Source organism: Pleurodeles waltl, chromosome 9, assembly GCF_031143425.1.
Source record: "Pleurodeles waltl isolate 20211129_DDA chromosome 9, aPleWal1.hap1.20221129, whole genome shotgun sequence".
Lineage (NCBI taxonomy): Eukaryota > Metazoa > Chordata > Amphibia > Caudata > Salamandridae > Pleurodeles > Pleurodeles waltl.
Window position 1 is genome coordinate 245078753 of NC_090448.1, and position 12384 is coordinate 245091136.

The 12384-nt window shown below is 41.8% G+C and overlaps 2 protein-coding genes across 2 annotated transcripts in view; one reads left to right on the forward strand and one right to left on the reverse strand.

Moving 5' to 3' along the window:
* The window catches only part of SYN2 (synapsin II), a 1016740-nt gene that overhangs the window by 377939 nt on the left and 626417 nt on the right, over positions 1 to 12384 (reverse strand). The window lies entirely within an intron of this gene.
* The window catches only part of TIMP4 (TIMP metallopeptidase inhibitor 4), a 137724-nt gene that overhangs the window by 76075 nt on the left and 49265 nt on the right, over positions 1 to 12384 (forward strand). The window contains exon 2 of the mRNA XM_069206655.1: positions 9480 to 9577. Coding sequence (XP_069062756.1) covers positions 9480 to 9577 — 98 coding nt within the window. The remainder of the gene's footprint in view (positions 1 to 9479; positions 9578 to 12384) is intronic.

A 12384-nucleotide genomic window follows, 5' to 3' on the forward strand; every position in this document is an offset into this window, starting at 1 on the left:
TTCCCTGAGCCTATAACTGCCCCAGGTACCCGTATCCCCGGGGCTGAAATCTGAAATAAGAAGGGACTACATGCCCCGATCCTACTTAGGACTTGGAGACCCCAATCCCTTTGGGACAAAATGTAAATAAAAGTGGAGGGGTGCCACGCACACCCCGCTTCCCCAAGCCTTAAAGATGCCCTGGGGACCTCATCTCACAAGCCTGTTACTTTGATTAAAAGTGAAGAGCGCTGCCCCAGTCACCTTTAAATGCTCATCCCCTGGGGCACCACACTTACTGTGTCCCCAGGAGCCCACACCGGGGATACAGCAGTTTCTATGCCCACGCTAGTGTGGGCAGGGAAACATATGTTGGAGCATTTGTAAATCCCCTTCCAAAAGGCAGTGAACATGTAATTCTGCTCCTAGCTGGGAGCAGACTTCTGTTCTGCTTCCCTGCCCATGCTGTTGCCTCCTGGAGGGAGCTTGCAAAATTCAGCTGGTCTTGCGGGCCGGAGCAATACCAGCTTCTGTACCATGCGGGAATCTGCCTATGGCTACGGGGGCACTGGGGCTCAGCTTGCAGCCCCTTATGTGTTGATTGGTGGGTGCCCCAGGTGGGCACTAAGGCACACACCTATAATTAATGCAGGCCCCAGAGGATGGGGCCCCAGTGCCAAAATAGGCCAACATAGGCTAAGGGAAGAGGGCAGTTTCCTCTTTTAAATAAGGTATGGCCCACGTAATGTGGTCCGCCCTTTATGATAACATGTGGCCTGGGGGTGGGGTCCTCCTGGTCTAATAGACCCCAGGGAGGGGGATCCTGCTAGCCCCTCCCCTTTTTAATTGTATTCGGGCCTATTAAGGAGCAGGGAGGGAGGTTGAGCAGCTTCCTCCCCTTTTTGATGAATTTAGCTACAGGCGATCTGGTCCCCGGACCTATTAAGGTTTGGGGGACGCACTTCATGCCCTCGTCCTCTTAATATATATGCTTTGGCCCCAGAAGAAGGAGTCCCTGGGACGAAGGCCAACCCTACACTGCACTGCAAAGGCTGTGCGTAGGTTGGGATTGGCAAACCTGCGAGAGGTGGGTTGGCTGCCTGCAAGGGGATAGGCCACAGGGAGCCCAGCAGCCAATGGCCCAGCATGGGGTTGGCTGCATGCAGGAGGTTGGCTTTACGTATGGTAACAGAATATTACTTTGCGTTAAAAACAAAACTAGAAATTAGTTGAAAAAAACAAAGGTTAATGCAACTTTATAGTTGTGATTTGTTCAATAGCATCGTAACGTTTTAAACTAAAGTAAAAAAAATCAAGAAATTCACCAGTTATACAGTGATAGTTATCTTAAATAAATGTAATTCGTGCCCTAAGGTAACTATAACTCAGGGTCTCGCAATGCACAGCTAATTACCCACATATTACATCACTCATGACATCTTCAAGGACATCATTGATAATATTACTGAAACTTTTGCCATTAAATTATTGATGAGAAAAGTGTTCATGGTGTGTACAATAAAAAGGTCTTGGTCAACACCAGATCCGAAAATGGGCCCCACAGCCATCCATTTTGTGTAGACAATGATAGCCATAATTGGAGCAACCTACTGTGTCAGGTATCAATGCACCTGCAGGACTAATGACAGCTACACTCTGACATTAGTTTAGTTTAGAGGTTGTGGTTTCCACGGATTGGAAGGGAATAGAGAGTTCAATAAAAGCATAATCCGTTCAGAATATTAAGTCATTCGGGAAATAGATGGTGACAAATTAAAATCCAACACAACGTTGAATAAATGGCCTGCACTAGGAGGTGGCTCTTCTATACATAAAGTGAATCGAATTACATACAGTAAGATTAAATATTCTCTTGATAATAATTCATATCCTCTGATAGTAAAGTGATCTAATATTAATATTCTGGGCTTTACAAAATACGTGAAAGTCAATACATCGTGGAGGCTGGTACACAACTGAAGCATATTAGATAAATTCACTTGTGGTATAGCTTTATGTAAGATTTTCAAAGTAGTGAAAAGAGTGGAGAGGAATATGAGAATGTGCAAAATGTGTAAACCACATTGCGATCAGTGCTTAATATTTGTCCTTCTTGGGTGGCCACAGCATCCTACACCACCCCATTGCCCGTGACAGTACAGCCAATGACAGTACCAACTAACAATCACACTCCTACAATTGTGACCATTTCAAACTATTCCAGGGCACCCAATGATATAATAATGGTGTGGGTGGCAAGTATTATTCTTTTTTAATGGATATGGACTTATTAAACACTTTTGCTGTGCTCATCTAAAAATTAGACAGACAGCACCACCATCTGGTGGAGTGTCACTTGAGCTAGTGCTGACTATTAAGTACTGGTGCTGAGCGCTAGATACCGGCGTAAATTAAGGATTGATTGAGATAATATAGTCTGCTGGTATATAATGCTTTGAAAAGCTTAGGAAGTCAATTATTCAGAATTCCTGACTATTTTCAGACTCAAGTTTATTATTATGAAAGCAAGTGTCTTTATGCATCATATTAGCAAGCAATTGTGTATGATGCTGCCAATAAAACATTCAAAATTCTCAGAGGGGAAATCTGTGTGTCCTCATGTAGGGTATCAAATTGTGTTACTCAAGATATTGCATTTTTTACTTCACATACATGCTGCAAGGTGTCAGGTAGAAGAGACTCTCTTCAGCTCTCTAGCTCTCCCAGCCGCCAACAATAAATGTAACATTTTTACATGTTACACTTCAACTGATACTCAGGATATTGATCCTCTAGAAGAGCCGTTTGAGAAGCGATCCTTAACCATGTTGCATCACGCAGGCTCTGCTGTCAATGAATCAAAACTCTGCAAGGAAGGGCGCAGCATAGGTGTGGAAATCAGAATTTTATTACAAGACCTTGTTTGAATTGGAAACTATGAAAGCCTGTCACTTCCTGGAGAGGGGTGCCCTACAGAATCACATTGCTGGGGAAGCTGCTGGTGCATCGAAAACGCAGTCATTGTGGAGTCCTTGTCACTGTGGGCATCCAACTGATCAATGGCAGCACAACAAGCAAATCAGTTTTCTTTCTCCAAGCTGGTTTTACAGGAGGACTGTATGCCAACAGATGGACAGAAACTGCTTCCAAGGCAGCCGAGCAGCATGACTATATAGCATATTCCAGTCACTGGAAAGAGTCCCACTCCAGATTAGCTCTACGGGCTAGACTGGCATCTTAACAAGTGTACAGAACTGTAAGAGAGGTGAATTTGGCTTCTTTTGGCATGGTGTTGATGGTCTACATCTGTTTTCCCTTCCCGAGCCTCTCATAGAGATTGCAGTTTGAGATACTCATTTGTTGACCTAGCGGGCTACCAGTCAAAGATGTTCTACAGTAGTCATACTCTTTGAGGGAAGTAAATATTTAGCCACTTCTGGGTGCAGAGAGGGTATATTTTACATCGCAGAAAGGACAGCCTTAAATTAAATCTCATTAGCGTATGATAACTGTGACCAAAAAACTGATTTAATCAATTCAACATCCTTTTCTGAGTAAAATATGTCACTGAATAGAATAGGTGTCTGATATGACCTGCAAAAATACCATCAATTGCTTGTTTGCAGATAACATTTATCTCATACTATTTAGTGATGGCGAAATATATGACCCTATTGACTGTGGTGATGATGTGACTTTTTAAGTGCGTACAGCTCTTGCAAAGGTTTTACTCTTATGATTCCAATAGGTTTTGAAGCTTTCAATACACCTCATATATTCTTGAAAAAACTGTAATCCACATGCTACATTTAGTTATAGATTATAATATTTAGGTGACGATGTCCTGTAAGCTTACTAGTTTCTTCAGATTTGGGGGAGTGTATCTGTGTGTGAATGTGGTAGAATCAGTCTGGGCTCATAATGTGATACCTGCCTCGAATGCCAGTGCCTGGAGTATTACTGTAGAATGTGTAAGGCTATTTTGCAGGAGAGAGAAAATAAAATTGAAGCAGGAATGTATGTAGAGTGTGAATCACTTCTGCTGAGAGAGTCTTTTTGTAGAGAAAATATTCCAGGGGAGATCATGCCTATAAAGAGTTACCTGGGTCATCTCTCTTGGTTGACCGGAGAGACGTCCTAGGCTCTTGGTAATATGCCCGACCCATTACCACCACTTATTATGACAGAGAATTGCTGAGTTGGGAGTTAAACCCTATAATCTTTGATTTAGGTGCGTTACCAGGATCCATGTAAGTACTAGTACTAAAGAGAACCTGTTGCATAAAAATGACTGGCGGAGAGTAGGACAGATGTTTGAGTAAGTGAAATGGGTCTAAGTGCTTCCTAGGGGGAATGTGGAAACATAGCACCAAATACAGTGTCAGGTATCATTAACAAATAGCCTCATATAAATAGTGCATTGAGGAAAAAGTCTCTCACTGAAAAGGTAAGTTAAGCTTAAGAAAGTTATACCATCAGCAAAGACAGCCTCACTTCCTGAATAGTCTTGTTGGCTGATAGGTAATGCAATGGTGAGAAAAGTGATTTATTTAGGAGCACCCTGCTAATATGGAGGAATAGAATGAGTGCAGCATTTAGCCCCTGGCAGAAGGAGGACTCTCTGTCAGGGTTGCAAAGGACTTAATGTCCACCTCTCGATGGACAGTTGTCAATGTTATCTAGAGACATCCCCTGGCCCAGCAGTAATTGCTGTGCATTGAAAGGTACCGCTGTTCCCCTCAAGGTAGAAGAAAAATCTTTTGTTTTGGGTGGTGTCATGGCTTGGCTTTCATGGCCCCCTACATGGAGTGGTCAGAAGTAGCTTTATATTGACGGTGCAAAAAGGGGCTTCATTAATAGGTCCATCTGTCTCTGAATGAGGAAGGCAAACTAAATTTGGAGGACAGGGAACTCCATCACATTTATGACAGAGTACACAGTCTGCCAATTCCCAAATCAATCCCTTAGTAAACCCTGACTAGGCTCGGAGAATATCAGCTTGTGAGTTGCTGATTAAATAGAGCCCCAATCTACATCCAATCAAACCTATTATGTTCTAAGAGGTGATGTAATGAATGAGGATTCAGGAAACTTTTATATCATTAAATGAAGAGTATGTCACACTGGGCCAGAGTGAAATTGTTACATTTTTAGGGATATGATAAAGAAACACCTCAGGACCTGAATAAGTCAAATCTGACATGGTACAAGAAGATCCAAGTATGCAAGTCAAAGTGATAGGCAAGACGTTAATTCAGCTACCCTGAAAGACATCTTTAAAACTGGTCACTTTTTAAGCAACCTTGAGATTTAAGAGGTTTTTTCTTAATAAAGGAGCAACTGGTCATTACAGACACACTGCAGGAAAGCATTGTCACTGTCAAAGCCTCGGATAGGGAGAAATACGCAAACATAAATCATTAAAAGCAAAAAAGCAATGTACATGTTCATGCTGCACTGACATCTTGATAGTCCTTGCAAAATGATATATGATATATGTTCTTTCAGGAACCTTTTAAACAGTAAAAGAGGCCTGGAGAAGATGTTCAAAATCATACCTTTCTGCTGGTAATGGTGGTAATGGTTTGTGGCATAGGATACCACCTGTAAATTGCTTAAATTCATTCTAGAAAAGATGAAAAGTGGATAACCAACATGAAGGGTAAAAATAATCCGTTTGATGAAAATTATGAATTATCCCAGTACATTAACAGAGGCAGAGTGGAAGCACTGAAAGAAGCCGCATATAGCAGACTTGCCAGCTAACCCAATGTAGTCGAGAGTTTGCCGATTTGTGAAGCCAAAAACTGCTTTATTTTGGCTGTTTCTCACCTGAAAATGCTTCTCCTTCAATGAAAGTCAGTAGGGAGAATACATTCTCCTGATTACTTTTTTAGAATCTCCCACTTTCCTCTTCTAAAATGTTTGTATGTATGATATCGCTACGTTACAACTGGTGGTCATATTGGTACAGCTGTACACCTTCACACACACACACACACACGCAGGGGTATTGTCTTTAGCATTTGGGTGCACTACCAACATTTCCAATCTCATAAAAAGAGTTCAGGTCTCCCAGTTGTATGCCTCCGATGGACACTTCAGTGAGAAAGTTAAGTCCCCATCTTCTACTTAGAAGTATAGCAGCATAGCTTATGCATAGCACAAAGACGTACCGTGGGAGTATACAATTTCTCCTTCATAAATTACATATTCTCTATTGTAAAAATGTGTTACTACATAATCTTCGTTACATTAGCGAATATATTATCAGCAGCATTATCAGTATTTTTTGTTTTACTTTAATTTTTATTTGTGTGCTTCAGTGATTTATGCAAATGTTGCTTTCTCAAATAATAATGCTGCTTTTCTTCATTTAACTATGGCTACACTTATTCAACTCTTACAAGCCTATCACTAAGCCATAACTGTTTCAGAAAGTTCCAGCCTGACAGATGAAAAGTCAAACTGACACACCTGTTTTTAGATTTCTTTATTGAATGCGAACCATATATCAGGGATAAATCGCTCTAAAAATGAAATGCAGAATCAAATATTTTTTAGAAGTACTCCCATACAGTGCTTAATTCGTTACAGAAAATGAATGCACCTTTTTCTATTAGGCTGCGGCGAGAGACAAATGCTGAAGTTGCTGAATACTAAGGCTACCTCATTTACCCCAAGTCTCTTTCTTCCACGACTCCCAGCTTCTCGGCTCTTTATCGTAGTCTTTGAGGAAATGTTTCAAGTCTGTGTTCTCCACTCACCATTACGGGCTGGATGTACAAAGCCCTTATGTGGTCGCCAACACTGCAATTCACAAAACCCATGGGTTTGCGACTGCAAAAGGGACATTTCTAATGTGAAAATTCCTTCTGAATCATAAAATTGTTTTTGTGATCCTTTCACAATTTGCAAATAGGAGAGGGTGTAATAGGGGTGTACCACCTCCTATTTCCAAATTGGAGAGAAAAGTACGATAAATTGTGTTGAAAGCATTAGGGGGGCAGGCAGTACTCCAATCAGCTATTGGCTTCCCCCTCCCATGTTTTCCCAAAGGGGAAACTTTTTCTTAAAGCTACACCGGTTCCTCTATTTAACAAGGGCTGCTTTGTAAAAAAGACACGTTTGGGAATTCAAACAGGTATGATAGTCTGCTGATCCTTACAGGTCAAGACCCCTGTGTTTGTGGCCAGTCACAAAAGGGTCAGAAGTAGCATCTGCCTAATTGTTTTTACTTGAATCTTTTTTATGGTTTTAATTTTTTCCCTTGTGTTCTCGGTATTTGAATTTACAGTACAAGCACATAGTGTTAATACAGTGTCTAAGCATTTGGATACAGTGCACGAACTGTTAAAGTAATATTTGCAACTCAAGTGGGTCATATCTTCAAACATTAGCAAATCTCAATTAGAGTTTACATGCAACAACGAATGCAGAGAAGTCGGGAATAGGGTTGATTTCAGTATCCCCCTCCCGGCGAGAACCTTAACACAAGTTACAAACATCCTTGGGGCACCTATACAATGACCAGCGTATTCAGATAACAGCTTATAAATGTGAAGATTCAGCACGTACATTATGCAAAACAATGAAATTATTAAATCATTTAACAAACTCGTACTCCAGTTTAAACTCCCCTCATCGAATGACCCAAGAGGGCCCTCTACTGTGCCTGCGTAGGTGCCACCCCACCTGGCCGCAGGGTCCGCCACTGATGTAACCCATAGGGAGCCCACCTTGACCAGGAGTGACACATGCAGGCAAGCACATCACCAAGAGCTCAGCTGTCAGACCTAGCGCATGGGCTGCCTATTCCAGCACCAACTCTGTATTGTCAGCGTCTGCATCCCCCATGCCCATACCATGTTCTGGTTCACTCAGTCGAATCAGCATCGTGTCCCAACTGGCAGATAGGGGATATTTACGCAAGCCCAAAGTGTTCTTCCGTCTTAGTGCCACCCCCTCAGCCTCCGCCCATATCAGGAAAGAAGTCTCCCATGCCATTGTGGATGGAGGTTCGGTAGCCTTCCATCGCCTAGTGATTAAGCATTTGGCCGTCTAGAGGCCAAGGTCAAGAAATCTCGTTGAGGCTCTATGTCTCTTAACTCTCGGGAAGAGACCCAGGATACAGGATTCCCAAGCAGACAACAGTGGACATGACGTGCATGCTGATAAGCACGTCGTTATGCTGTGCCAATAAATGTTTAAAGAGGGACAGGACCACTGCATATGGAGGAAGTCTGCCCCTGTCAACTTACAGTGGGGGCAATCAGCATCTACACGGCAGAAGTATTTATTGAGGTTGGCTGGTGTGAGTTAGGCTCTGTAGAAAATATAGAACTGGATATGGCGGAATCTGGAATAACGGGGATGTTAGTGTGGCTGGCTAATGCTGCATCCCAAGTTTTATCAGTGCAGGGCCCAGCTAAGTCACCTTCCCAGCTGGTGCACAGCACAGGCATGTATTGTGTGTGCTCTGAGTGTGTCAGTGAACCACCATATCAGGTGCTTGCTCCGTACCATAACCTGAATACACTGTACCAGTAAGTGTGTTGAGGGCTCAGTTGCCATATCCCCCCACCGATGTGATAATGTTCCTATCAGGGAATTGTACAACAGAAACTGCCCAGCCGGTAGGCCTGTCTCCGCTGGCAGTACGTCAAATGGAGTGAGTTTGCTCTTGGTATAGAGATCGCCCAGTGTGTATGAATCCGGTGCGTGCCAGGTCTCCAGTTCAGCAGTGGTTGCGAGCCGTGAACCACATTGTGTACCCAGTAGTGCCAGTGCCGGAGCATAAGGGAGAGTTGTGCGTGTGAGGCGCAGACAACTGTGGTAGCAACGATGAGCCACGCACAGCAGAAGCTCTACAAGTGTCTTTGCGTTTGTGAGGGGGTGAAAGAGGTGCAGAACCTAAGGGAGGGTCCAGGGTGGCGATCCGGTTGCCATGTCAAATAGCTGGAGGCACCGCGCCACCCACTGAAGCTGGGAGGCCAGGTAGTATTGTTCCATATTTGGCACTTATAGGCCACCCGTGGCATCTGCCTAATTAATTAAATAAATTAAATATTGACGGCAGGTTGTTTTGTGACCACTTGCAACTGCAGATTTTCCGATGCAAACTGTTAATACAAATGTTACATCATAACATTAAAGTCGGTCCACAATTTCATATCACTTTTTGTGACCAGTCTTATCTAGCTTGCCCTACTTTCTCAGTGTTGTTTTCCTTTCTCCTTCCTTTTCTACCTTTCTCTGAGTCAAAGTGTGACAAAAAATAGCCTACATCCACACAAAATGAGTGTCAGTGCTCCTCACATGCAACCAACTGCTCATATTAAGAACTTGTTGCTGATGCTCATACAATCAATTAAATGAAACACTGATCCCCTTGTGAGTAGCATTTTGAGTTCAAGTTTGAAGAAACCATACCGTGCCATTGTCCTGTGCATAAAACCAGACATAATGTGCAGCATATTGTTACATTTTCTTTCTTGCAGTGATTCGAGCAAAGATATCTAGTGAGAAGGTGATTTCTGCTGGTGCTGATCCAAACAATCCCATCAAAATGATTCAATATGAAATCAAACAAATAAAGGTACAGAATAAACACATTTTTTCTTTAGTTCTCCACTGAGTTACTTACTCACTAAATGACTTTGTGACAGTGCATGTATTTCATTGTTATTTCTAAATAAGATATGCATTGGTGATTATAAAGAGTTGCTAACAGGGAAAATGGCCATTATGTTCCTTTCTTTGATTAATGGAGCAGCTACACCAATGTTGTGGTATATGGATTAAACAGGTAGAGCTTAAATTGTGAGGACTCTAACTACTAAATCTCCTTAGCTACTTTTTCCATATGTTCACTCTTTCCTAAGGCACTAGAGTTCATCGCTGCTGCTATGCTGCCTTTTTTACAATTTTGATACTAGACAGACCACTGTACAACGTAAAGAATACACTGATGTTTTTTAACTTCGGTTTTCCATGATGTACCTATTGAAGCACAGGCCAATCGAATTATAAGAAAATGCCATAATGGTGGGATGATCTTCCCAGTAAGGGATACCAGTGCGCAAACAGGTACAGCAGAGGACAGGGACGAGAACATCAACTGTGATTTACATATTTGCACAAACAATTAGAGACAAAAGTCAAAGAGGAATCTCTGTACCTACATATGCATGGCTTATAACCAAACCATGATTAAATGTGCAACTGCTCAATGTTTCACAACGAACATCTAACTATTGTAAGACATTGACAACAATTTCAGTCCCCATAATTTACTCTACGAGTGCATCATAGCACAGAAAGAATTATCAATTGAGTTTACTTTTCAAGTGTGCATCGTTCACCTCTGTCACAGCTGCACAGAAATATTAAACTCTGCAACCAATGTTCACCTGGATGGGAAACGAAGGCAAGTTCAAAGGATCACTCTTACTACAAGCAATACACAAATCTAGCATGGATTCTCACTATGCGGACATGAAAAGAATGACATTTGGAGAATACTTAATAAATGTTAACAGCAACAAAATTTATCAATAGTTTTTCACAAAAACCTACAAAAAACAACTGCACAGAAAATGACGATACTGCACGCCTCATTCAGGACAAGAAATATATACAACAATTTGCTGATATTTGCGACATGCTACACAGAAGAATGACCTTCTGATCACAAATCACACACTAGACACGCCACTAGGTTACCACATGTAACACCTAAATTACTGAATGAAGTTGTTTTTTTAATAGACACTTGAACACCTTAGTCAATCTCACAAGAAGGCACAATATAGAGGCGGTTCATCTGGAAACAGGGTCCGATTAGCCAATAGTATTAGGGGCATTGCCGTAAGAAGGGCTGACTAGTCATTTCTAAATTTTAATTTATTATAGTTGTCAACCAAATACTTAAATACACTAAGATGATTCTTTGCTATGGATATAATAAAGAGAGTGAACAAAAACTATTCGGGTCAGTTCTTAGAACCTTCGTAAACGGAGGAATAATTTTTTCACCGTGCCACATCGTTAAGATTTCATCAATTTTCAAAAAAGAATTATACAGCAATGCTAGTTAAGATTTCAACCATGTGATTGCTAACTGAGCGAATGGGCCTCACAGCATTGGAAGGCTTGCACTTTTTAATGATACTACTGATATTCAATGCCATAAACTCGATGGGATTGCAATGATCATAAAACAGTGCCCAAAACGTGCTAACCTTGTTTGAATGGAAGGCATCTAGAATCAACTCCCAGCTCTTTATATTGGACTGTCATTTTTGTATATTTTTTTTTTTATTCTTTAGTGCATACTTAATTGGCTTTGTAGCTTTTACGAGGAACATAGAAATGTTATTATCCAAACTACTTGCAATCCTCAGCTGAGTGTACACATTTAAACAGTACAGACGTCAAACATTCATTAACTATTTTGCATCAGATATTTTCATAAATAGGCGGTGTTGGATTTGTTTAGCTTATGTAGGGTCATCCCCAATCTTTTTGCCTCCTATTTTCTTCTGACCTGTTGCTTTTGGCTTTTGAACTCTGAGCACCTTACCACTGCTAACCAGTGCTAAAGTGCATATGCTCCCTGTGTAAATTGTATGTGATTGGTTTATCCATGATTGACATATTTGATTTACTAGTAACTCCCTAGTAAAGTGCATTAGAGGTGCCAGGGCCTGTAAATCAAATGCTCCTGGTGGGCCTGCAGCACTGGTTGTGCCACCCACAAGAGTAGCTCTGTAATCATGTCTGAGACCTGCCACTGCAGTGTGTGTGTGTGTGCAGTTTTAACTGTAAATTCGACTTGGCAAATGTACCCACTTGCCAGGCCTAAACCTTCCCTTTTCTTACATTTCAGGCACCCCTAAGGTAGGCCCTAGGTAGCCCCAAGGGCAGGGTGCAGTGTATGGTTAAGGCAGGACATATAGTAATGTGTTTTTAAATGTCCTGACAGTGAAATATTGCTAAATTAGTTTTTCTCTGTTGCAAGGCCTGTCCATCTCATAGGTTAACATGGGGGCTACCTTTAAATCTGATTAATGTGTAGATTCCCTTTGGGAGCGGATGGACATGTGGAGTTTGGGGTCTCTGAGTTCACAATTTAAAAATACATCTTTTTAGTAAAGTTGATTTTAAGATTGTGTGTATTTTCTTGCGTATACCATTTCTGTGACTCTGCCTGTTTGTGGATTCTCTGTCTGGGTCAGTTTGACAGTTGGTCTGGTTGCACCTCACACTAGACAGTGACACAAAGGGAGCTGGGATGTAGTCTGCATTTCCTGATGAGCCATCTGTGCTAGGAGGGAGGGGAGGAGTGGTCACTTACACCTGAAAGGGCTGTGCCTGTCCTCACACAATGCAGTCTCCGACCCC